The sequence below is a fragment of the Brachyistius frenatus genome, unplaced genomic scaffold, assembly GCF_029030835.1.
Source record: "Brachyistius frenatus isolate BFR_SWC_R1_liver_20210118 unplaced genomic scaffold, ASM2903083v1 Contig_15, whole genome shotgun sequence".
NCBI classification, from domain to species: Eukaryota; Metazoa; Chordata; class Actinopteri; family Embiotocidae; genus Brachyistius; species Brachyistius frenatus.
Window position 1 is genome coordinate 1,162,125 of NW_027210614.1, and position 27,679 is coordinate 1,189,803.

The window sequence follows — 27,679 nt, forward strand, 5'->3', positions numbered from 1 at the left end:
CACTTTTGTGCAGCCATTGCATTTCTAAGGTGAGCCAAGGAGGGTATGTGCTGTGACAAGGAGCTGAGTAATACACTCTCCCACATGCACGCACAAAACAAGAGTTGGGTAATCCGTCCTTCAATAATGACCCAGGGCTCTAAACAATAGCTCTCAATCAGCTGATCAATGTGTCCACATAATTCATGTGCAACTCACTGTCTTTGAAAGGGGAGGAGGAGGAGGATAAGCAAGCGGGCGGTCGAGAGATCAATGCCCTGTGTGGTGATAACGAGCCTGGGCCTATGCCCACAGGAGCCCCACACTGGCGTCCAGGGTCTCTCTCATTAAGAACATTTGGATAAGCATGGCTATACATACATAATGTGCACTTCTAATCATAGCCAGATAAACACGTTTTTCCCTTTCTTAATGAGCTGGGTCCTGCTTTTGTGACACACAACAATGACTCCAAAACAGGCAGGAAATGATGTCAATCCCCAAATAAAAGAAAAAAAGAGTAAAGCAAATTAACAGCAAGCTGTTGGCCTTCTCTTTCAGTAGCTAATTAACAGCTTAACCTCCTGGTGCTTTTATGAAAGCCATGCTGGGAGGAGCTTGCCAAAATTGCAGTACAATAAGTCTGCCTGCAGGAGGCGAGAGTAGGGTGGAGCCGTGGGGGTACCAAAACAACTGTTACAGCTACTTGATGACATGTGCACTGGCAAGGTACCATCTGGAAGCTGAATGGGGCAAATCAGGACCTGCCTTTGCTCTTCTCTACATTACCCAGAGTACTGTGTCAACATAACAACCCTCCATTTTGGACAGCGGTGACAATAATTACTTGTACCGGGCTGGGGAAGAACTTTTTTTTTTTATTTTCATTTAAGCAAAACAGGAGGCGCACAGCAGGCTGAGGTGTTCAGATTTTGAGTTTCAATAAAAAAGTTCATTGTATCTGTGTTTTACTGGCACTCTTATTACAATAATAATTCATGACATTAAGGAGGAAAAGAACTGTTTTTGTTGTAACAAGACTTCAGACTGTGATAGTGCTGGTAAGAAAACAGATAATAGAGAGCCAGAATATGTCTGTCTCTAAAACTGCAAAGGCAACAGTGAGATTCTCATAAGAAAGACAGAAAAAAACCTGATGAAAAAACACACCAGCTTTCAGAATCCAAAACACCAACCTAACTTCTCAATGCTCCATCCAAGACTTCAAGTGTACTTCACAAGCAAAAATGACGGCATCCAGGTGCCACTAATATGGAACTGAAAAACACTACCTGTCTTCTGGTTAAGAAATTAGGCCAACAGTAAATACTAACTCAGATATAGCGTGACATAAGTCTTATACTCCTGTGCTAGTACAGCTTTCTGAAATATTTCCAGTGACAGGGCAAGTGTTGGCAATGCAAACCACAGGGATACTTGATGAAGTTAGGCTATGGACAACTGAGTTTATCAATCAAAAAGAATCCTCTTGCACATCTACACTAAGGACAATCTCAGGAATGCATGAAAGGCACTGCATAGGGTGTCTGATGAGAGCTATATACAGTACTATAGGTTTTTTAATGGAAGTGAGTGTGCATACTAAATAAGAACAAAATGACTGACTGCTTAGATGTGGACTAAGCTGTACTGTAGGTCACTGATGTGTCAGTGGGGTAAAGGCAAAGGCACTGTACACAGCTGACATGAGTCTCTAACACCTCACTGCCTCTCATTTGTCACTTGCCAGCCAGACAATGGCAGAATGGCCTTGTGGAGCAAGTCCAAATGTGAGAAGCAGAAAGCTTGTTAGATGGAGATGAAGGATGAAAAAGAGTTTGGAGAGGGCGGAGGGGAATCAGCCCCATAAGAGATGGTGAGTTGCAGAAATAGAAGGGGTTGGGGCGAGGGTGTGTGTGTGTGTGTGTGGGGGGGTGTTGTTGGATTAAGATACAGGCAAACATCACTTGTAATGATTAATGCAGTCAGTGAGAAATAAATTCAAAGCAGGAACATTACCCAAACACAATTAGCTGTGGAGAACAAACACACTCCGCAGTGAATGCAGATCCACTGCCATATCATTGAGTGAGTAGCCAACAGAAATCAAGGACTCTGACAGTAAGACTGAACAAGTCTGACATGGCCATCTAGAGAGTCACTGTAACAATTATGTGTCCCCCTCTCCAACCTCCCTTCCCACTGTGACCCAGAGAAAGCCTTAAACGTTCCCACAGCAGCAAGGGTGACTAAAGGCCATGCTTACTGAACGGCAGGTGTGTCCACGATCCCCCTCCTAAGCCTATTGTCATGAGCTGATCTCCTGTTCCACCTTTTCGCTGACGTAACTGCAGAGAGGAGACACAGAATCCATCCTCCTCAGGCTTGTATTATCTAGCTTTCACCCCTGGCGTTCTCAGTTTGGTAGTTTAAATATTTCATTAACACATAATTGGTTGCAGCTTCAGGCTACGCAATAAGGCTGTGATAGCTGTAACACTGTATGTTTTCAGACTATCCTGCATCCTTTTTTATGTAAAATTCATAGAAGTGTGTTTTAGGGAGAGGATGTTTGAGATCTCAAAAGGGGAAATGTTTAGTTGTTCATGCACTCCCCTCACGAAAGCTTGCTCGAGACACCAGCTAATTAAGAACAGTGATGATGTGCTCAGCCAGTGTCAATATTTAACCCGGTCTTATGCAGCTATCTTTATTAGCAGCGCTGCACTGACAAAAGGAGCAATGTGGCCTTTGAGAGGTCCTCTTCTTAAAATGAAAATTAATGAGTGGGGTTGAGTGCAGGTGAATATACAGAGTAGGTCTATATGTGGGCTTATTTGCATGGAACGTGAAGTACCTTGTTGGAGTGAAACTGCCGTTGAGGGTTCTTCAAGCGATTCATGCACCAAACACCCACCAGCTTCACCTGTCAACTCTTCCATACCTGGCAACTGAAAAGCTGCAACTTTAATGAGTGAAACCCTGACATTTAACTTTTGGTGTAGACTATATAACAGACATAAAAAGCCTGACGTTTTAACAGGTACAAACAATACCGTTGCTTTAAAATTTTGATCATTTTGAGTGTCAAGGGTCTTAAAGACAGTTACTACACACATCCTCGAAGCTTTCGTGTTCATTCTCCAATGACATGTCTTTAAACTACACTTATTTTGAACGAATAGCATATTATTAAAATGCAGACCCATAAGGACCACATCTTCCTCAGACCATTGTAGTCTTTGACCCCCCCCCTCCCCCCCCCAGGGAGGGAGTGCACTTGTGCTGAAAAATGTTGCTGTGTGCAGTGCAGTGCCACCCCCACCCCCCTTTCCCATGAGCATAGCCAACTCTATCAGTAATACATATGGCCTCGCTAACAAAGATATCTTTACAGGGTCATTGTCGGGCTTGCTCATTAGCCAAAGGAAAAAAAAGATATCTCCACTTTCCATAAAAAATAAACAAAAGTGCTCATTGATCAGGGTGATCAATTGAGGATCAATAACCTAAACCTTCATCATTCCCAGTGCAGCATAATTGCAGTTGAGATATAGTTGTCATCACTAAAAATCAAACACAGACCAGACTAATTGGAAGAAGCCTATTGCTTTGGTCAAGCTGGCAAAAAGCTTCATAAGCCCCAGAAAGGCTTGATGATAAACGGCCATTGGAGCTTCCCAAAATAACTTCTCAAGCCATTAGCAAGTGTCATCATGGAGGTCATTGCGCTGGCTGCCCATTCGAGGACATCTAAAACAGGGCATAGCTACCACAGAGGAGCTTTGTATCCCTTTTCAGGTAACATGTGCACTTAAGTTATGAGATAACATCCTTCCCTACATTTACGGAAAACCTGATCATAGTATAAGGTTTTGGATGACTATCCTTATTAGATAATTTGTAGCTGACCTGTGTTAAGTAGTGGTCAGAAAAAAAGGAGGCATTTTCCACTGCAGTAGTTGGGCACTGTAAAGATGCTCAGACAGTAGGTAAAGCAAGGAGGCATGGCTGATATAATAGATATTTCACAGAGTGGCATCGCAGCCCAGCTGCCCTTACTTGCTACACCATATACACTGCTAAATCGTGCAAAAAATCTCAAACTATACTTCAAAGCCTACCACTTTTCCCCTTCCTGTTTATTGATTAGATAGAGCTCTTGTTCAGTAATTGTGCAGTAAATCAAGCATGGTGAGCACTAATCTCAACCCCGAGAGGAAAGTGTTAAAGGTAAAACCTGCTGAAAAGTGCATAATTATGGTGCTGTGTTCAGCCAGGAGAGAGGATACACTCCTCCCTCTCACATTTCTCCCTCAATGCCTGCCTGCGCAACCAGAGGCAGCGGGGAGAGGGGTTGGCAGAAGAGCAACGGGAAGTGTATACAGTTTCTAACCACCTCTTGCTCCCTCCCTTACTCTTTCAATCCTTCTCCCTCTCAGTGCATTCCCATCCAAAGCGCCGGGGGCGCCATGCTTGTAAAGAAACCACAGCCTTTTGAGTGCCTCTTGTATTTACAAACGGAGGCATGTTGGAATCAAAGGCATTACCACATGACATGACACATTAAACAGTTGGCAGATTGAGAATTTATATACTGAATAGATAGTGACTGGGGTAAACAGGAATAGTGCCCTTGTTGGATCACTTTAGCTAGCTATACTTGGTATGAGAGCCAAACTTACCTAAACCAGAGTATATATAGTCAACTGCAGCGGGTCCCTCCTTTCCCTTGCTTTGCCTTCCCTCTTAGCACACAGCTCAGGCTATGCTCCAGGTGGAGACAGCTATCACTTTCCCATCAACTTCCTGTTCCTCTTGTCTCTCCACCCCCCTTTTCTCTCCATTCGCTCACTCCCAGCTGCACAACTTTTTTTTTTTTCTATGCCATTTTTGAAGTAATACAAAGCTGCATCTCTTCCCCATCTTCTGAAACACTCAACTCTGCAGTTAAGAGATATTTTTTTCTCTCCCCTACCTCGTTCCCATATCCTCATCTCCCAACAGTTTCCCCATGTTGCTGTTCTGCCTAATCTCACCTCAGTTTTTATTTCACCCTCATCAGCAGGGATCTAAAAATAAATGATAAATGGAATATGATATTTTAAAGCCTTATCTCTTAGCTGTTCTTAGAGGGGAATAATAAGGTAGTTAATCCTGCAGATCCTACTCAAATTGATTAATCAGCACATGCGGACAATCAAATAAATGATTAATATTCCCCAGTCCTGTGGTCGGACATTTACCCCTGAAACCATCAGTAATAATTCAGTAACCCTTCCCAGACCACAGGCTGCAGCTAGTCAGCCTCACTCAGCATCAGCCCTCTGATGTTCAGCAGGACTTTGAACTCCCTGCACAGAAACTCAGACACACCAGGGGTGAAACAATCTGCTGTCTACTCTCTCTAAAGCCCTCCTACAATGCCTGCCTACCTGATCAGAATCACCTGCTATACAGTATACAATGTATATACAGATTTTAGGGAGGTGGATGGCAACATATAGGATAAAGTGTGGTTAATTTCCCTGCTGTTAAAGATAGCAGCATATTACTGGAGGAGGCTAAAGAAACAGATCTGGATCATCTAGTTTCCCAGTTACTTTACGGACATGCTCTACATACAGATTCAAAAGCGTTCACAAATTGCTGCTATATAATATTACGGCCGCTTATCAAAATATCCACGCAGTCATACAGAAAACATTTCCTTTAAGAATGCATGCATACCTGTAATGGTGGGTTATGTAAGCACTAGGTGAAGTTTGTAAAAATGATGCCACTGAGCTGCCACAGCTAGAGAACCAGAAGTCTTCAGACACAGGCTGATGGAGAGACAGGCTGTTTAACAGCAACTCTCCCAGGCCTCACCACACTGAGCACACCCTGTCCTGCTGGTGGACAAAGGGAGGGATCTCCATTGAAAAAGGCCTTCTTTTCTATCCCATTACCCATGCTATTCCTCCTCCCACAGAGGTCAGCGAACAGCCAGCTTCATGGCGCTCTTCTGCATCTGCCAGCTATAAGAGTTATTAATCAGGCAGAGGGCTGGAGGAAGAAGAGAGCACCTCTTGCTCCCTCACATTTGGGACAGGCCAAGAATGAATGGTGGGGGTGGGTACTGGGGTAGGATGGGAGCTGTATATGATGGGGGGGAGGGGCGGAGGGTGGGTTGTCTGTCTCTACCAGTGCTTGAAAACGTGACGTCAGGCAAAGTCTTTTATGTACCACTGCAAACATGAACTTTCTTGCTGTAAAGCACTTTGGGCTGCATTTCTTGTATGAAGGGCGCTATGCAAATAAAAGTTTATTATTATTATTATTATTATTATTAAACATACTGTATATACCCTATGTACACATACTGCCCCAGCCTAACCCTAACCCCTCCTCTTGACCTGACAAGGGGACTTGGGCTTTGTGTTGCATCTGACCAGCTGGTTGTCTGAATCAGCACATACAGCTGTCTACAGTGATGGAGGCTATGTTACCATGACCAGGACACTGTGACTCTTCCCTGCATTGCTATGTTTTAATATGGCTGCCTAGCATTACAACAGCCATTTAAAATCCATCTAAGAGGCCACTGACATCAGGGGACTTTATACTGGCCGAGATCAGGTTAAGTTTTAGCTATAACGCATACTGATGGCTTTTCACTAGTGTTTGAGAACCTTGGAGGGTAATGCTATAAGAACTCGACTCTCAACTGGGGGAAGCCTGAGCCCTAAAGTGTGAGTGGCCATTCAGTACTCTTGCCAATATACATCGTGATATATAGCTTTGTCTTTAATAGGTACGGGCATGGTGTGTAGAGCGGTGTCGTGAAAAAGCCCCGGTTTTATATATAAGCGTTACAGTTCACTTTGATCTCTTCTCTTGCTCCACTGTTTATAAATCAGCCACACAAATATTTATGAGCGGAACGAGGAAAATGGCTGGTCTGGTTTGTATCTCTGCCCTCCTTCCCTCCCTCCCTCCCTCCCTCTCCTCCCTCCCTCCTATGCTCCCTCCCTCCCCCCGTGGCTGATGTGTAGATGAGGCCACCGCAGACGCAGAGCACATAGGCCTCAGGCCACATCCATCATATCTGTTCTGTCTCTGGCTATTGCGTGGCCCCAGAGAAGGCTGACCTAACCAAAACCAAGTAACAAAAAAGATGGCACATTTTCTCAGAATAAAAGAGAAAACAGTAAAGAACAGCATATATCACTCATCACAGGTTTAACTCGTATGAAATGATTAAGAAGAATTAAATTATTACAGTGTGAGTGCACTGTGTGTACACTGTGTGGCTATGTGTGGCGTGTGGACACACACATGCATTTGTGCCTCTGACTAATGCATCACTAGTTCATCAGTAACAAAGTTCAATAAATTAATACGGCCATGTTCAATACATACTGCCTCTGCCTCCCTTTTAGCTCACCTATCTGTTTCTGCCTACTACACACACACAATGGGATAGGCCCCCGAGCTTCTGGATCCAGATGCTTTAATTGCTCCCCCCAGCCCTGACCTCTGCTCCAGATCACTCTGATACACAACATCTCTATTAAATTGGGAAGTAGGTAAATATTCTTCTAATGACCCTCAGTTCTAGTGACACCATTGAAAATGGAGGGGAAAAAAATCAATCTTCTTTCCTTTTTGCCCTTCACTGACTCTATTAGTTCCCTTTTTATCTGAAGGTTGACTCCAAAAACGTAGTGGGAGATCAAGCAGAATGGAGTGTCTGCTCTCAGTTTGACATGGCAATGGACTTTTCTAAGATGCATTTCGGTAATGAGATTACAAACCTATGGTCAGACAGAAATATCTTTTGAACAGTATCTTGACTGTCCTTCAAGTAACACATTGGGTTTACAGATCCAATATAAAAAAAGTCAGACAGCCTTTATCTAAACTGAGCAGAATGTTGATCCTGCAATCTAGACTTGAGATCATTTAAAAGATAAAGCAGTTAAAGCGGGAAAGAGACAAACTGGACCAAATGTTACCACCACGTAGTGCACAAAAACATAGTGGCTTTCAGGCTATGTGCATGTGTCGGTGCATGTGTCCACCGTACAGTCAAAGCTGATGAACTGTATGCGTGTGTCTGTGGGCAGGGGTGGGTGGGGGTAAAGAGGGGGTGGTAGTGGTGGACTGGCTTGTCGATCGATGCAGTGATTGGCAGTTAATGGCTTTTCCTGTTCTGCCTTGGTAACCCTGGCCTGATGGCTGTTGCTTCTGATCAGAGATGGCAGATGGTGTTTGATTTTCGTATATAAACCTCTGACTTTGTGGAGATGGCTTCATCATGTTTAATGATTTAAAAGTTAAGTTGAATACTGGGAATACTCCAATGCTGGATCTCTCATCTAAAATGCCCTAACTTCCCTTCCAGATGTAAGGACCGATCTCTCTTATGACTACATGCACCACTCGTGGTTAGTATTCTGCTATAAGCCACTCAGTCCTTCGGCTTCGATGGTAAATTATTAGAATTAAATTCACAACACATATGCATTTTCTATTTTATGTCGTCCAAGAATTTCAGTCTCATCTTACAATACACATCCTCCCAGGCTTCTCAGTCACAAACTCCTGATCTGATATGATGACTCAAAGAATCAAAAAAATACCCTAAGATCAAAGATAATCCGAAATACCAAAAGGTCTATTACCAAATTATTCCGTCCTTTTCACCCAACCAGTCGGTAATGACAGCACAGACTCGAAACTGAGCCCCCGAAAAAGGAGAAAAGGGTGTAAATGGGAGGAAAATTGAATGATAAGTCCCATTTGATGTGTAAGAGAAGATGGTAAGAGAGTACAAACAGCAGGTCCTGAAGTCTCCGATTTTTCACAGTAACTTCGTGTTCTCTCAGGTTTGCCTTTATTTGGCTCCTCACTCAACCAGTTTTGACTGCTTAAGGCTTAAGTCTATGGTTTAAGTCTATTTAATATCCCACAACTCCAGACATTTTATCATTTCATCTCCCCATAAGTTCAAAAGGAGCTGATGGCAAAAATAAATAGGAGATTTCACTTTCTGAATTGTCTTGCAAGAATAGAGAGGCTTTGTATTTCTTGTTTACAGTTAAGTATAAATATAAAGGTGTGTACGATAGTGATGATGATAGTGATAACAAATGTGTGTGTGTGTGTGTGTGTGTGTGTGTGTGTGTGTGTGTGTGTGTGTGTGTGTGTGTGTGTGTGTGTGTGTGTGTGCGTGCGCGCGCGTGTGGGGGGGAGAGAGAGAGAGAGAGAGAGAGAGAGAGAGAGAGAGAGAGAGAGAGAGAGAGAGAGAGAGATATTTAGGTCACACTGGGACTTCCAACTGCAAAATGAATACGCCCTCACCCCTGAGACATCAACAAATAATAAAATACTTTGCTTTACGGAACTTATTAAAATGCTCTCTTCCCCCTCACACCTTTCAGCATGCAAATTAACACAGTGATCATTTGAATAATTATTTGCATTCCATCTCTCACAATTTCATGTCCAAACTTTAATGGCTCCCAGAGTTCTCATTTTAACAGTAGCTGAACAGACAGTCCCCGTATGGTTCAAATTACTTTAACATCACTATTCCAACCCAACAAGCATAAATTACAGAAATTCCTATCCTGTGACAGAGATAGGCCATCTGAAGGAAGGATCTAAGTTTGAATTATTCAGCAGGCCTTAATTTTAGGGGGAACTGTTGATTGAATATGGTGACATTGTACAAAAACAGTTTGTGGAGCTGGCAGTGAGGGGTGGTAGTAGAAGATCTGGAAGTGAGTCTGGGAATTCAGTGGCTTTGGAGACTTCCTCTACTGTCTGCGTCTCAGAAGAGACCTCAGAGGAAAGAGGCCTCTGTAAATCAACACGAGATTTTAAAGGACTTTATAAAACACAAATGTGTGAAACTGCCTTCACTTCAGTCCCCCTGTTTTCACTGCTGCCACATAAACAAAGCAGGGCGAGGTGAAGGTGAGTGAGGAGGAGACATGTTAGGGTGGGGCTTAAAGGCATGCTAGTTAAACTTTTCTTTTTCTTCCTACCCCACTCTGTCTATTCTGGGCATCAGTGTGTCATGAAAGAACGTAAGGGCTATAAAGTACGGGTGCCCTTGAAAAGCTGAAGAGCATTCTTGTCCCCAACTCTTAAAGCTGTCTCTCTCTCTTACACTCACTATCACTTTCCCTAACTCACTACGCTTCTCTCTTCTTCCAGGAGTAAAGTTTCAAGTAGAACACAGGTGTAGAAGATGGCACCCGTGGGAAAGATAACATTTGGGAACATTCCTGGGGTTAGAAAAGAACTTTTTTTTTCTGATATTCTTCATCTGAGGAACAGTATAATTGCCTTGGTTCCAAGACTTTGCCTTAGTCCCCTTTTGTGCCTCCATCCCACACTCCCCATAGCAACCTCTTACATCACTACCTTGTAATTTCCATATAATAATTTAAACAAGGGATCCTATTCTCTGCTACTTCTTTCGTTTTCATCCTTCCATTTTATCCATCTTTTGTATTCAAGAATAAAAGGCATAATGAGAAAACAAGGTGAAAAATGATCTTTTCCAGAGCCCTTAATAAAAACCGCATGACACCCTGGGCTGCAACGCTTAATTACAAAAGGATGAAATCTTTCTTCTACATCTGGAGAAAACATTGTCTGCGTAACACTGAGAGATTTACAGCTCCCAGTTCTAACCCTGGACTCCAGCATACAGCAATTAGGCAAAACATGGATGGACAACCAGCACTGTGAAGTTCAGGAAGAGATGGCTATTCTTTCTTGGCACTATAGAAAATGCCCCTGAGGTCCCACAATTTCAAATAAAAATTCTAGTCTCAGGAAACTGGTGGATGGTTAATTTTTATTCAAGCCTTGATAGTGGTCACTGAGAGGTGAGGCAGGAATTTCCACTGCACAGACTAATTCATGTCACATTTTGTGCTACATAACCCATCCAAAATAGATTGCTTTGAGGAGAGCACGCTTACAGGCATCAGCATTGCTCTGACCCATCACCGACAACACACTGCCAATGAAATGCAGGTAAGAAATTGCTGGACTGTGCAATCCATCAGTAATCAATGCAGTACAAAATGGAAATATCTTTGGGGCAGGTTTGTTAAGACAAAGAAAAAGCTGGGTAAAAACAAAGCATTACATGTCCTGTGTACTCAGGTAAAACTTAAATGGCTGTTCTGTAAACCAAGCATGGGTTGCAGTCTGCCTTCAAACAAACACCAAAGCCAACAGGTTGCACAGTCAAGGAGCTGCCAAATGTACTAGGTTATATAAAGTCTCTAAATTGCGTCAGCTCATAAATATAAAAACACTTAATAATGCTTAAAATATTGCGTTTAGCTACTCAAACATCCCTTTTGACTTACAAGTGGAACATTGCAATACATTGGGAATTAAATAACAGCCAGGGGCATATATCCATTCTTCTGTCAAATTTACCTGTCCCATGACTCTACCCTGTAGGCCAAATCCAAAGAGAATATATTCCCTGTGTGCTCATCCTGGTACCTATGACTACCTCCCTTCTCCCTACCTTACTTTCATGTACAGCTCCACTGAACACACAGCTCAGAACTGAGTAGTTTTTGGCCCTGACCACTCGGAGGCCATTAATCTGGTGGCTAAGCCACTGATGTATTGATGGCACAGAGCCGGTAAGCTTGCCGGCCTCACTCTCTCCATCCCTTCAGCTTAGGAGCTACAGAGCTACAGTATATAGATCCACAGGAACCACCATCTGGCCTCATCAGTGCAGCATTTACCTGCCAATTGCCACTGCTATTCTTTCAGGTGCACTGGTTATAGGCCACCAGATGTATTGACCAACTGGATACTAAGACCTGGGAGCTTTAATCAAGACATGATAGCCACACAGTGTGTCTGCATGTACTCTATATATCCATTACAACTATATAAGCAGGTATGTCTGAGATCTTAATTGAAAGCAACAACATTAAGTTAACATAAAAACATTTGAGATTACAATAAAGGTTAAAATGCTGTTTAGACCAGCAAAAAGTAAAGGCTGTTAGTATTAGTGCTACTATTAATGTATCGTGGAAACCTGTAAGCAACCACAAGTAATTTCAGATATTAAATTGGCTATGAAATAACGCCTGTAAACGTAATTATTGCAGAAGATTTATTATTAAGACATAAAAAAGACCTTAATCAGTCACTTCAATCTGAGGATTCATTGTAATTCAATTATTTTGAAATGACAGACAAGTCTACATGGTAACTAATTTTACCGCAGTTTTACTACCCAATACTTTGTCTTTTTGAAAACAAAATGGATACTATCTTTGCAGAGGGGGTTTTGTGGAGGTGATAAAAAGACAGGACCATGACTGACATGTCTGCAATGTCATCTTTATAAAACACAAGCAGGAAGGGCCAGAGCACAAGATTAGATACAGAGTCCTTCAGTTGGTGCAGGAAGAAGTTTTCTCCAAGATGTAATTTTCGCCTCCATCTCCTATAAGGGGAGAACCTCATTTTACTGTTTGACATATTTGCAACGTTTAAAGAAATTTAAGCCTGGAAAGGTTTATGTGTCTTTTTTTTTTTAATGGGAATCAGACCTGTTGATTTAATAAGAGAATTAGTGTGATGAAAGTAATGTTAACAGTACTTTACTCTTTAGTGGGGGGCAAGGAATTTCTAACAAGACTAAGTAGGTTGAAGGATGAAGACAGAGAATTTAGCTCAGGAAACTGTTTCGTTTTCCAGTATGGTTGGATTAAAGATATTTAACGTTAAGCAGATCCCCTTTGCCACCCGCTGGTTCACTTCCCATGCAGGTTCGCTTTGTGGACATAAAAGCATTTCTTATTTTAATTTTGTGGAGACAAAGTAGAAGGGTGAAAAAGTACGCGGGGAGAGAAAACATACTCGGAAGAATCTGGTGGGAGGTACAACGTGTATATAAACAACATAAAGCATTGCCTATAGTGACAAAATCATCTACACAAAGTGGAGCTTATCTCCATCTTGAACTGTGGTGAACCCAGTCACAAAAACTGATATACCCATGCCTCCTTTTCCTGTCCTTCCACAAACAACAATCTGTCTTTTCTGCTGATCCGGCTGGAGATAACAGGATCACCTGCTTCCACGCACATTAGTAGGAATGTGCTCTGATGCCTTTGTCCAAAACCAAGAAAAAAAATAAAATAAAAAAACATCATTAACATAATGACAGAGGATCTCTAACTCCCAGCAGTCAATGTCACACATCATCTTATTCTTTGGCCCTGTGTCATGGAACACAGCGAATGCATCTCTATTTCTACCACAGACTCAGAACAGAGAACCTGGTCTATAACACACCAAGCTCATTTAACTCTTGCAATTGTGGTAAACAGCCACTGAAAAAAAGCTGGGAGCAAGGGAAAGACCAGCCTCCCTGTCTAAGCAGCTTTCTGCTTCCCCTTTCTCGCTTTCATTCACTGTCACTTTGTAAGTCCCAGCAACACCCACAGTAGGGCCTTTGCACGAACAATCAACACCACCAGCAGCAACAGCTGTGCCACGGGTCAAAGCCCGACCCTTTCCCTGGCCTTCTCGAGGGGTGGGAGCTAGAAGAGTTGTGAAATTCTTGCACACTGCCAAACACTAAGCCCTACTAGCCCCCCTTACTTGCCTGACAGCCGCTCTCTCCAATCCCCCCTGATTTTCTGCTGTATGCCACTCCTTCCTTGTTCTACCCACCACTGAGTGACTGAGATTTGTTTGAGGTAGGATGCCAGAGTTCAACACCCTGCATATGACGACTGACACAAAGAGGGTAAAGCGGTGTCCTGGATCATAACAGTGTTGGCTAAGGAGGTGTTTCAGGGACAGGGACCAATAGAGAATTTAAATACTTCTGCTCTGTATGAGCAATTAAAATCATCAATTTCAGGAGCCCTATGGAATTTTAGATTACATGATTGCTGTGTGTGTGTGTGTCTGCCTGTCCGCCTGTCCATCTGTCTGTTTGTGTGTGAGAGAGTGTGTGTGTGTGTGTGTGTGTGTGTGTGTGTGTGTGTGTGTGTGTGTGTGTGTGTGTGTGTGTGTGTGTGTGTGTGTGTGTGTGTGTGTGTGTGTGTGTGTGTCAGTGCACACACACGCTTGTGCATGTGAAAGGAGAGAATGGGTTGTCTCCCAGGATGTGCAGCAAGCGCTTTATTAGAGCGGTAGTACCAGTAAATCAGAGCTCAGCTCTTCCTGGAACTGCTGCAACCTTTCCCACTGAGCACTATTACTGAACAATCATAGGCTAGCCATGATAATTAGCAGAGTATCTATCCTTCCACCCCCCTCCCCCTCCCTCCCACCCCCCGCACCCCCACTCCTCCTGTCTGTCTCTCCATCCTCCTCCTAACCCTCCTCTTAGAAATGTCTGGTGTGTCAGTGGGTAAGGCAAGGCGCCCACAATCACTTTGTGGACATCACTTTGGGGATATAACCTGCCGTAATTTTTGTCTTGACGGTGGCCAGAGTGACAATGTGGGCACATTCATCTATCCACACTATAAGACCACCAAGAAAATATCAAGCAGAAAAGTTTGGGAGATTGGGAGAGGAGTTCAACTTTGACATGCCAAACCTGTCAAAGTAGTAAACACAATAATGTACAAAGTCTGACGACTTATCTAGGACGCCACAACCAGCCATACTGTCAACCAGTGAGCACTTGGCTCAAGTCTGGGTCAGCATGACTTGATCTCCTGCGTGAGTCCAAAATAAACTTGAGCTTCATTTGATTGCAAAACCAAACATTTTCTTGAGCTGGAAAACAACCATAACCTATTTGTGGTTGTTGTCCTACTACAATCTACTGTATAGTCCAAAGGGATTGGAGTCAATCCTGGTAGTTTGGATCATTAATGGGGAGAGGTCATCATGGCTTGCATTCCTGAGTCGGAGAAGCCAGAGCTTCTGCTGAGTAGGATCATCAGTAACACACCTTTAATGCCTTTTCATGTAACCACTAATACCTTCATTTACATTACAGCCTTCTTTCCTCTATTATGTTTCATTGTAATTATTTGCTCTCTGCAGAGTGTAGACATGTTCTGTCAAAACTGACTCTTTTGGATTGCAATGAGGGGTAAAATAAGAGCAGTAACTCAACCCAAGATACAGATGTATTGTGTTGGGTAGAACATATGATCAAAAGCCTTACCTAAAGGTAAGGAACAGACAGTGGATGTGACTGGGCGTGTAAGGCAGAGGGAGAGAGGTGAACATTTTTATAGTTATGTGCGCTGAGCGGGACCAGGACAGAGGAAGAGATGTCAGGACTTTCTCGGTTAAAGATTCCCCATCTGATAGTGACGGCACTTTCTCCCTGTCTTTCCATGGCCAAGCGGCATCTGGAGTGGATTTTGTGCTAGCAGACACCGAGGAACATGATTACATTCGGCTAACTGCGCTCTAAACTGATTATGCATGTGCCAAGCTAATGGACTACATTTGCAAGAGGAAAAATAACATCCAATCAATCTCAATTACCGCCGATTGCACCAGCCCCCGAGACAAGAAGGTAGCCAGCTAACCCCCCCACCCCATGCTCCTCCCCTTTCCCCAGCCCTTGACTGGAAGCTGAGGCCTGTGGCCTGGCCTGGTTAGGCCCCACCCATTCTGTCTGGTCAGAGCAGCCAAGGCCTGAGAGCTGGATTAGTCTCTCACCTCCACACTAACACATAGCCAAGCTTTGAGGCCTACTGCTGGTGGTATAAGGGCTACTATAGGCATATGCAGTACAGTATTATGTATGTGGTGAACAGTAAAATGGGCTTGTTCAATAGAATCTCAGAGGAGAGCTACATATTACACTAACCAATGGTGGGTTATCTACACCGCAACACAGCCCATCTGTTTGTGTTTAGGACTGACCATTCCAGGAGCAGATGGGTGACCATCCTGCTATCATCGGAGCCACTAAAATCCCAGTGGTCCATGGGAACAAGAAGGTGAAAGTTAGCCTTAGAGACAACTGTTGGCAGAACACCCAGCGCTCAGAGTGGGTATCTCTCAACTGAGAAAACAGTATACAGGGGAAGACTGCATCACCCCCCACTATGTGGTGGTCCAGTGGTCAGGATGACTTGCTGGATCGTTCTGAGGTCTTTTGGAACATTCCAATACATGGGGTGGTGGGGGTGATATTTTTAGAAAGCCCTAATATGGGCCGCATACCACAGACTCTCAAATTATCCCATCCAGCTTAGCCCTCAGTTTAAACCTTCCTTTTTAATTCCAGTAATTACAGGCTCCAATTTATATGGAGCTGTGCACACAAAGGGCCTGTTTAATGCAAACCAGTTTGATTTGGGTGAAGTGTCCCAAGCATCTCCCACATCTTACAGCCTGTTTATGCTGACTTGATGATTTATTTTCTCCCCAAAAAGGTTAAAAATGGTGCTATTTGCATCAGATTTCTTTGGGGAGGAATACATGAATGGTGATTTAACTTTTTTCGTCCATGCATAATATACCAAGTGTGGTTTGCAGGGTTGTGGGGTACTATGGGTTTCTGCCTGTCAGTATCTCTACCAGGACAGTAAATCCAACATAGTCAGACAAAATTGTGACATTGTCAAGTGGGGAGCCAGTACAGCCAAGAGGCCCCACAACCATGTACTTGTTGTCCACTAATCACATTGGTGAGTCATAAAATATTGTAATAATTCTTGTCAACTTGTTAACATCTCTGTTTTTGAGCAGTGTCTGGGATGAGAGGAGTTTATGAGGACCACAGTGTTCTCTGGTTGAGAGAGCAGGTAATTTCTGGACAAATGCACACACTCTTACTCAGAAGATCAATTGGTTTTAAGAAATATGGAGCCATCTTAAGAGGCTTAAGTCATAAAAAATGATCATGCCTGGATGTGTTGTACATATTTAATCCCCACCAGCCTGAACAGCAGCGTGACATATGTCTCTTCTTTCCTAAAAACTTGCACGAAAAAAGAGACAGGGGAGGGGGAAAAAAACTGTTTTCTTTTGCCTTTTGGGCTCTCACTAAAGTGGAAAGCATAAAGATAATGAAATATAAATTGTACCCTATTTTGCTAGACAAAATAAAGTTCTCTTTCCAAAGGTGTTAAGAAAAGAGAGAGTGTGCCAGAGCCTGTCTATTTTGGTCTATTGTGAAACAGTCAGTGTAATTTAGCCAAGTCAGTCCAGCAGTTAAGGCCAAGAGAAAAGGACCAAGGATTGAGAAACGGACACATTGACTCAACAAATTCACAGATTATGTTGCAGATTTGAATTCGTACGTCTCTATAAGTACCCCATGTATCTGAAATGATACTTTGGTCCTCTCTCTGGTCATGGTAAAAACTATAGACTGACAAACCAAACACCTCCTGTGTCCCGTGGTTCTCTGTAACGACCACATTTGGAGCCCTGCATCACATCTGCCCCTTTAACAAAACACTGTAAATTGACTTTTTTATTTTACTGTTATTTCAATCCAAAGGCCCTGTAGACAGGAAACATGTCTGCCATGCCAGTGGCTCTGCGGAACCACTCATACTGCTGGATGGTTTTTGAATAAATAGGATTTTTGAGGGGGTTTAAATTGACCACTTCACCTTAGTTTTTAATGTGATTAAAACACCATGGCTGAAGTAGTCCATTTTTCACATGCCTTTTAATACCTCCCTTTCAAAGGACACCAATATAAAAGACTTGCATTGTTTAAACCGATTTTCCTGTTCGCTTTGTAAGGGTCAAGCACTAGATACTGGAGTGAACTTCTTGTGAGTAAAGGCAACATCTACAAGGAGACGGTGCACAATGCAGTGCTATAGTTTAGGTTCTGTTGTGTGTGTAATGTATGCTTACTGAAAGTATATGTTGCCAGTGTTTGTATGTGTTTTGTTGCGCACGCGTGTGCAACTATGCCAGTTTGGGTTAAGCGCAGAGTGGCCGGAGCCGCAGACACACAGGATAGGTACCTAAGTGGAATCAGGCCTGTTAGATTTATGGCCATTTGTTCGGAGAGTGTTCATCCACTGGCTATTATGGAATGATTAGAGGAGAAGGTGAAGCTCCAAGTCCAGCAAAAATCAATACGGCTGTCGAGATCAATTCAGCCTTTCCCGCTCCGAAGAGTATTAGCACCAAACCTCTGTCTCCTAACACTTCTTCATTCGTCTCCAAGTGATTCAGCCCTAAGCCTCCAAACCAGCTTCGCCTGCCATGTTCTTCTCATGGAAGCAATGTGGCCCTGTTTCTGGATGACTACTGGGGAGGCAACGGTTACATGACAAAACTAGCATTCATGCCTTGGGAAAGCAGCTAGTAGTGGTGTGGGGAGCATTCGGACATTTACTGTGTCATGTGGGGGAGTATGAAGTTTGCAGGGAGATGATTAAAACATATGTTTTGCCACATTTACAAAACTCATTTAAATTCCAATGTTCATCATCAAGGACCACGAATACTCCCAAATACAATAAAACACATTACTTCACCTGGTCGTATTGTAACACCTTAAATAGTGCAGCAATATAAAAACAAATATCAACATACTGCATTTGGGTATTGTGTCGCACAGAATAGTCTGATTTTGGGTTCTAAATGTCTTTGCTACTGATATCCTACTAACATACATGCTTATTTTCCCCCCAGTTATTCATTACTGATGTGATAATTGTGATACACTGTCAAGACAAGACTGAATGGTGGGTGGCATAAAGGAACTTGAGCACCACTAACCTTGTACAGTTTGAGGCTGGCCTCATGGCGGGAATTGACAGTGTGCATCCTCAGCTTCTCCAGGCTGTTAGTGTAGTAGTCGCAGGCATTGCACTTCAGGTGCACTGGATTGCCTATGGCCACACATTTCAGGCGCCATTCATTGCCTTTGCCCCCTTCTTTGATGTGGGCCACAAGCTGGTACTTTTGCACATGCTTGTCTGTTTTGCAGTGCAGCTGGAAGTTGGCCTTGAGCTGAGTGGTGTAGTGGCACAACTTGCACTGATGAGAGTCTCCCACCACAGCACGCCACTCCTCCTCCGGTAAGCTGCGTTCAGCTCCCATATGCATGCCAAGAACATCCAGGTTGTCTGTGGTGAAGCGGTTGCACACGGCGCACTGAAAGAGCTTGAGGGAGGGATCTGTGGTTTGTGATAGACTCTCTCCCAGGGTCATCAGTTCTTCGGACACCAACTGGCCACCGCCCAGCCGCACGTCCATAGGGATTTCTCCACCTACTACAGAGTAGAGGAAATGAAGATGGACAAAAATAAAAAGAAAATGGGAGGAGAAAAGTGTTCAGATGGTTGCGTACATATAATCGTCATCAGGTTAGACATATCTCACCATCTCTCAGTTTTCCAAAATCATTTCATCTTTCAGTATTTTGGGGAGGAATAAAGTTTGTAGTTTTTGTCACAATCTCAGGTAAATTAAAGGCATACACCTTTGAAAAGCCATACTCTGTCTGTTGGTATTATATTGCATGGAGAATAATATTTAGGCTTGTATTTATGGGTCTATAGAGCCATCCTTACTTTGAGCTGGAAAAGAACAAAGCTTAAGACTTTTCCACCAAGACAAAAGCCTCACACTGCCAGAAAATGAACGCACTCATCTCCCTGTTTGGCTGGTGCACTTTGATGCCCTGTCTGTAAATCATTTCCAGAGGCCATGAGCTCCATAGAAAAAGCAAGTTATTTCATAATTACTGAAGAACGAAGGAGTTCCCAAGCACATATTACTGTAAATCAAACCTATTGCCCTAGTTCGCAGAATAATATTTAAAAAAAAAAAAAAAAAAGTCCACTTCTCTGCTTGGATTATTCTCCTTCATTCTGTCCAGATTGCCTCTAAATCAAGATGGACACCTCACATATTAAGTCTCCTTGGTACCGAGTATAAACGATGGACAGGGAAAAAAAACAAAAATAAAGCACATATATTCTATGACACCAACCACATAACTGATGTCTATACAGTCTGGGAAAGATGACTTTAAAAATTAATGCTAAAAAAAATTAGGTAAGAGCTGGCGTTTTTGCCTTTACTTGCTGATCTTTAATCTTTCCCTGCCCAGACTGAGCATGCAGGCTTGACCCCGCCCGGCTTTACACTAAATTAATTCCAGCAGCTCCTTTTTATTTATTGCTGCAGTATGCAGCCTGTTCTTGGACTTTTCTCCATTACCTGAATTTTTATAGCCAGGAGAGGGAGACCTTTGAGAAGCCCTCTGAAATCACTCACAGACCCAGCTCCCCAGTCATGGCTCCATACACTCACGCATACAAACACACAGATGCGCACACATGCTCACAAACTATCCGTGTCCTGTTTCTTCCTGGCTCTCCTGCTACATTAGTATTCAGATTCAGTGATTTACCATGTACCTGAACCTGCTCCTCGCTCAATTCTGGTTGAAGATCATTAGATCAAGACTCTGATTTGTAGCCCTGCACTTGTTTTCACATAGGTTAATTTATATTGAAATATTGTGAAGGTCTAAATGCCAACCCATTCACGTATATTCAATGATAGATTATTAGTACTCTGGGATTCTTAAAAAAAAATCTGAAAGTCTAAATCTTTACACATTTACATTTCAAAACTAATGTTTTAAGTAATAACTCTTTGACTTGTCTGTTGTACTGCTTCACAGGTTCAGGAGACAACAGTTCAAGCACAAATAGCTAAAAGCCAAACCCGCTCCCCTCTCATCAACTCTCTTGCTCTTCATCTCACATCATCCTTTCACCACAGTAGCTGAGTCTTGGGAATGAGGATTACAAAGAGGGTGAGATCATGCAAGGTCTACATTAGCAGTAATATACTCAAAAGTCAAAAATCTACAGCTAAAGAATAAAAGAGAACCTCACACTTTGGCTGTTTGGTCAAATATCTCCTTATGATGACAGTCTCTCAAGAAGTTTACTGAGCCTTTTGTATCATACTGTACAGTTACTATGAGAATGTTTGTGTATGATTACTTTAGAAGTTGCTTAAAATGTGACCACGGATAACATCAGTGCAGTTTATGGGCCCAGACTGTGTAATCACTGCCTTCCTTGTAATATGCTTATTACAACTCACCTCAGGAAAACGAACCAGATGGCAGAAGAGGGAAAAAGAATTAGTCACAGCAATCAATCCTTGTTTGTGTCTTCAAACTGGTGACAGTGAGAGACAAGTCTGTACAAACTGTGTGGTTGAAACTGGTCCTCCAAACACTTTGCTATGCTGCTGAATTACCCCGACTGAACCCTCTAACCTCCCTTCTTTGACCGAGATAAAATTTATGGCTGCAATTACAAACTTGGAGAAAATGGAGGACTCCAGTGGTGAAGTTGAGCAGCAGTTTGGGAATAAGCCTGGCTGTCTGTGGGAAGGGCAAAGAGTGGAGAACATAGAGGTTTGGCCCGCTAACACACCTTTCCTGGGTATCACAAAGTGAAGTTCAAAATACAGGAGAATTATATCAGTGAAGTGTCTTTTTTTGTTTGTCCTTTTAAAGACCGTGTGACAAAAATGATGTCTGGGGTTCCATTTGCTACTTGGCACATTTCTAGCTATAGAATGTAAATGAAATGACCTTTGACACTAAATAGTTTTACTATTGATGGCATAGGTATACCTTAGGGCACCTTAGCGCATGAGAAAGAAAGGCAGTTGTTAATTTGATAAAAAGTTACATTAATGTCTGACCTTCTTGCTGTGACAAGTGACAAATCAAATGAGACAAATTGCTCTGAAATTTACTTGGTGATTTTGTGGGCAACTCAGATCATTTCTCGGAGCAAGAGAGGCAAAACTGGGCTCACCAAGTGCAGGGGCCAGAGCAGCCATGTTGGGATCCAGGTGAAAGCTCCCCATCAAAAACTGTGCCTCAGCTCCTGCTGGGTCTATCTTGAGGCCTGGTGGAAGGCTCATATTCTGGGTCAGGTAATATTGGTAGAGCTCAGCCTCCGAAGGTGAAGGCATGGCTCCCAAGCCAAGTCGTCCATGCTGCATCTGAGTCACGTTCTGCTGGAGTAGCATCATGTTGTGCATGTGCTTCTCACTGGTCATGTGGATACGCAGGTTCCGCGCCACATTGGTCTCGTAGTCACACACCTCACACCGCCAAGTAGGTTTACTCTTCGGCTTGGTTGGGGAGGGGGCCCCACACGGTCCAGACATATGGGTGGAGGACTGGGTGGGATGGTGATGGGGAGGGTGATGGCTACTGGCCTGGGTCACTGAGGGGACAGCCACCACTCCTCCTGGGGTATGTCCAAACACCTGCTCTTGTGCAGATGCAATGGAGCCTCCATTCTGCAGTGTCTGCATGTTGTTCAGGTGTTTGTCCGACTGCATGTGGATGCTTAGGTTGCCCTTTGTGGTGGTGGAGTAGTTACACACCTAAGAAATATAAAACATTTTGTCTTGTAAGTAAATAATACACGCATGAATTTTAAATCATTAGTTTAGATCTAACAAAACACCTACCAATCAACAAAACACAACAATGTTCACTCCAACTCTTAAAATTGTTTAGCATCACTGCATAATTACTTGCTGCATACCTCACACCGGAAGGGCTTGTATCCACAGGTATAGCTTTCTCCACGAGCAAGACGAGGGTGACTCTGACCACTGGTGCAATACACACAGGAGCCTCCAGAGTCTGGGTGCTTCTCTTTCATGTGGGCCTCCAACGTCTGCTGGTACTTGTAATGCCAGTTGCATTTGGGACACTTAAGTGTCTTGCATGAGTTGCGTGAATGCATCATGGTCATGTGACCACCCAAGGATCGTGAGGAACCCAGAATGGTGTCACATTTAGGGCATTCTACCCCACTTCCTCCGCTGCCACCAGGCCCATGGTTCTGTAAACACTCACCCATTCCTGTTATGTCACAGGAGCCCCCTGGGAGGGGGTGGGAGTGGCCATGAGATGAAGGGTGGAGGTGAAGATGATGGTGGTGCATGTGGTGATGATGCAGAAGGGCTCCATTTTCCTCCTCTCCCTCTGCCGGGCAATCATTTGGTTCTGGAGCTGTGGCACTATCTCGATTGGCACTTTCATCAGCAGCAGCATTGGAGGACAGAGGTGAGGAGGAAGTACCAACAGTGTCATCCTCGCTCCTTCTGACGGCAGCTGCCGCCATTGCCATGGGAACAGTGGGTCCCTGGCAGTTAAAGCTCGGAGGGAGCTCTGAGGTCCTCCCCCCACCGTCTGCAGCTGAACCCTCTTCCTTTACAGAGGAGGAAATGGAAGCAAGGGCTTTGCTGTTGAGTGTGGAACTGACTGCAGAGGTGCAGGTAGAAGGCTGGAGAGTGCTACTAGGCATTAATAAAGGAGATTTGGAAATGCTTTGGTTTGAGACAGCTGGTTCCCCTGCTTCACACCCGCCGCTGCTACTGTTACCACCACAGGCCACTGCAGTACTTTCTGCCTCCACCCCGTCTTCCTCCTCCCCTAATAACAGTTCCTCCTCTTCTTCAGAGCCCCCCATCTGGCTGGATAGGTGAGCCTTGCTTCCATGTCCCTCAGTGTTCCCATCCTCTCCCTTACATGCCACCTCTTTCCCTGCAGGCTCCTCTGTTCTCCCTCCCTGTTTGGGCAGGGCACTGGAGTCTTTGGCAGAGCCTGGGGATGAGGTAAGAGTGGATGCTTTGGGAATGTTCAGCCCTCCACGAGAGAGGACTGAACCGAGTGGGGTTTGCTGCTGCTGCTGTTGCTGGAGGCCAGAGTCAGAGTCTTTGTTAAGGAGGGTCTCACTGCTCCCGCTGCTGCTTCCAGGCTCCAGATGGACACCACTAAATGTACCATAGAAGCTCTGTGCAGAGTTAACAGGGAGCAGGGTAGGTGGCAGAGGGGTGCTCTTATTTTTTGGTTCCAGGAAACTAATGAGGGGCTCTTTGTCCTTCCCAATGCCCTGGATGATGGCAGATGCATGCTTGTCCCCGAGCAGCTGCCGCTCGTCCTCACACAGTGTCATGCGGTGGTCATGGACGGCATGAGTGGCAAAGGAACGGGGATAGCCAAAGGACAGCTTGCAGAGAAAACACATGAGAATGGGCTTACCCTTGCCATACAGGGCTAGCCCATCAAATTTGGAGAAATCCACGTTGTTGGGAACATCTTTGGATACACAGGACTTCTTGGCAGACCCATCGCTGTTCAGGTAATCCTTGTTGCTTTTGTGCCGCACATCGAAGACACGGAAACTGTGCAGGACAGGGCTGAGACCTGCCATTGTTGAGGTATTGGGAAACCCTTGGTCTGAGTTGCCAAACCACTTCCCAAAGGACGAGGCTATGTGGAACGTGTTGATGATCTGTGGGTAGACCGAGGACGAAGTCCCAGCAGGCTCTCCCGGTTTCCCCCCACTTGTGAGAGAGTTTGTGGGAAGCAGGGTGGGTACCATGCCTCCACTACTTTGGATCAACTGACTGAGGCTCTCCACGATGTAAGCTGAGCCATCTGGCTGGTAGACTATTTCTCCAGCCAGGTTCTCCACATCACTACTTTCCTCTTCCTCCTCCTCCTCTCCTTCCTCACTCCCACTCTCAGGTGGTCCCTGCTGTTGTGTGGACTGATGTCGCAGAAGAGTGGGCATGCCCCCTCCCCCTGAAGCTATTGGCATTCCAGGGAAGGGTTGAAGACTTGGGAAACAGCTGTCAATCTCCATTTCATCTAAGTCCTCAGATTCTTCCTCTTCTCCACAGCTCACTCCCTCTTGCTCTTCTTCCTCAAAACCCTCTCCTCTAGGATGCAGCTGGCTTGTGGCAGAGCTGTCACGGTGGGCCTGGGGCGATGTCTGGTTTGGCTGCTGCTGGGACTGTAGTTCTCTCACCCCGTCATGAGGTGCAATGGAGTTTTGGGGTTGAGAAGGGTAGGGAGCAGAGAGAGACAGGGGGTCCAGGGAAGGGGCCTGGTTGGTGCAGGTGACCTGTGAGCTAGAGTGATCGTTCCAGGGCTGTGGTGGTTGCTGCTGCTGGGAGGAGCCGAGCCCATCGTCTGTCCCAGAAACCACGGGAGACTCACAGCTGTCCATGCTGATGCCTACATGAGGCGTTCATCGCATCCAGGCCTGCAGAGACACACATTGGGAGAAATAAGAGGTTAATGTTGTATTTGGGACAGTTAAGGTAAGCACACACCCAGAAACATAAGCACACACTTCTGATCATTTACCATCCGAATGTTAGAAGCAAATGCCTATATCTTCCAAAATATAACTATGCCTATCAAAGAAAGATCAGATATAGAAAATATGAAAGGAGAACTAAGTATAGGAACCTTGAAAGACGAAAATCAAATGTATGGCGCATTGGGTGAGAGAGAAAAGTCTGAGATATAATTGGAAAACTGACACCGTGCTCATTACGCTAGGTTAGGCACTTAAACACAATACCTGAGACAAGCACTAATAAGCCGTCCATGATTCATCTTCCTGCCATATCACAAAGGTACCATCTTTTATCTTCACCTTCCAAACAACACCTAATCTTATATTCTGCAAATCCTACATCCGATTTTAATTAACTTGCAGTCAGAAAAAAGGAGCAACAGACTAACTTAATGGATCAAATAGATTCCTTGTGAGATAATTAGACACTGAGAAGCCACCCATCAGCACATTGTACATTTACATAACTGGAAGAAAAGGAAAAAATAAATTTAAAAAAATTTAAAAACAAGTACATTTTAACAGTATCGCTGTACTCACTCTGTCTATAGCTGTGTACATGTAAGAAGAAAATAATACATGTGAATTATTGAGATAGATATGTCTGAACTCCAACATGTGCAATAAAAGGCAGTATTTTCTATGAGCCCAAAATACATAAGCTGGGTTGGGACTTCACTGCAGCTGTGTTTAGATCTTACATCCAATAACCTCTACGCTTAGCCTCGTTTCAAACACTCCAGCCATCCTCCGCCTCTGAAATAATAAATGGGAGCTGAGCTTTCGGGAGCTGGCCATGCCCCGAGCATCTGAGAGGCCCAACACAGGCTGCAATTTAGAGCGCAGAAGAGATAAAATGATAGCGCAAGATACTGCTGAGCTAATAATTTTATTAAAGGGATGCAGCCAACATTGATTAAAGGGGGCAATCGGGCTGAAACCAATAACTCTGGGCTGCCCTTTAACCCACCAGTACTGCATATTACATGAGCAAAGTTTCCCGGCACCAAGCTCACTGCCATGTCCCAGTTGATTAGCACATTCACTGCTTGCACTTGATTTATTTACTTATTTACTTAGGGATGCAAATTTCAGCTGTGATCAGAATGGAGTCTACCCCCACACCCGAACATATTAACCAGTGAGGGAGAGGAGAGATTGATAATGTCTGTCTGCCTCTTCATGAATGTCTGATGAAGCCTGCCTCCCACACAATACACCCAAGACCTCTCCACCTATATGCACTCAAACTACAGAAATAATGGACTCCCATTTTAAAGATGTGCGTTTGTATTTAGGTTTTAGAATAAACAATAACAGACCAGATTAGTAAATTGTGGGAAACTAACAATAGAGACCAAAGCTGTGTAATGCTAAAGCAAAAGCTTTAATTAAAGACATTTAAAATATGACTGCATGAACATTATAGATGTTATTGCTATAGATACACACACGTTTCTGGTAGTATGGTCCACTTGATTGTTTTGTTTACATGCTACAGAAGTTAACCTCGATGACCCTTGAGTTACTTTGCATATAAAATGAAAGATATCAGACTGGCTGGCTTATTAACAAGATTGCTTTATACAGCCAGACATGATTTAGAGATGGCTGCCATATTGAGTGAGGGGATACTAGCCCTACTGGTCTGTATTTATATTTGCTCCAATAATAAGAGGCCATGAGCTAAACAGCTATTTCACACAAATGGACTGAGGGCGGCGAGAGTAATGCGAGAAAAAAAAAATATGCCACATGTCAAAAAGACAGGGATTCTTCAAATTAACAGCAAGTGTATAAACTGCACAAAATGAAAAGAGAGAGGGAAAAAAAAGGCAGAAAATGTGACGTGACACATATCCATGTGTCCTGTCTGAACATGGAGCGTTTCACACTATGTTCCTGTAATCTATCGGCCCCTCCTCCAGATTCCACAGCCTGTCTGGACCAGGCCTGGGAACACTGGGCCCACATGCACAACTAGTAGTTAAAATTGCTAGTTAACATGGACCTCTAAAGTTCTCAGCTCTCGTCTTTGCCTTGATGGGTCTGAACAAGGTGAGTACGGTGTACTGTACTGAAGGTATGTATCCATCAATTCACATTATTGCTGTAAGATACCTCAAACAATTAGCAGTAGACAGAATAACACGATGCCTCTTGATTAGTGCTGGAGCTTTGAGCCAGCTTGGTGTGTCCACTGCTTACAGAAAACAGGATTGCCCTTTAAAATCAAGATGGTGTAATTCAATAACCTGCAGTGGTTACTGATGAGCAATGGGATTGTCTGGAGTCGGAAAGTCGCAGATGGGCCAACTGATATAACGCTGTTTGTCTCTTGGAGGTCTGCCTGGCTCAGTGACACCTGTTTAAAGCAGGAAAAGCTTTAATCTCTGGGAGGCACTAAACAAGTCCGGGAGACAGACAAAGAGACGCGGTCGAAGTCGAGGGGAAGTGGAGGAGGCCGGTGTCTCTGTGTGCCGACTGTGTTAATAACCACAAATCAAAATGATGGAGCAGACCGCTAAAGGTGA

The 27,679-nt window shown here is 43.9% G+C and overlaps 1 protein-coding gene across 4 annotated transcripts in view; it reads right to left on the bottom strand.

Annotated features, from left to right (window-relative positions):
* The window catches only part of zfhx3b (zinc finger homeobox 3b), a 210,358-nt gene that overhangs the window by 65,707 nt on the left and 116,972 nt on the right, over positions 1–27,679 (bottom strand). For all 4 annotated transcript variants that reach the window (XM_069693479.1, XM_069693478.1, XM_069693480.1 and 1 more), the window contains 3 exons: positions 22,533–25,046; positions 21,789–22,368; positions 18,712–19,208 (listed from right to left, as the gene is read on the bottom strand). In XM_069693479.1, the coding sequence (XP_069549580.1) occupies positions 18,712–19,208; positions 21,789–22,368; positions 22,533–25,010 (3,555 nt within the window). In that variant the 5' untranslated portion in view covers positions 25,011–25,046. The remainder of the gene's footprint in view (positions 1–18,711; positions 19,209–21,788; positions 22,369–22,532; positions 25,047–27,679) is intronic.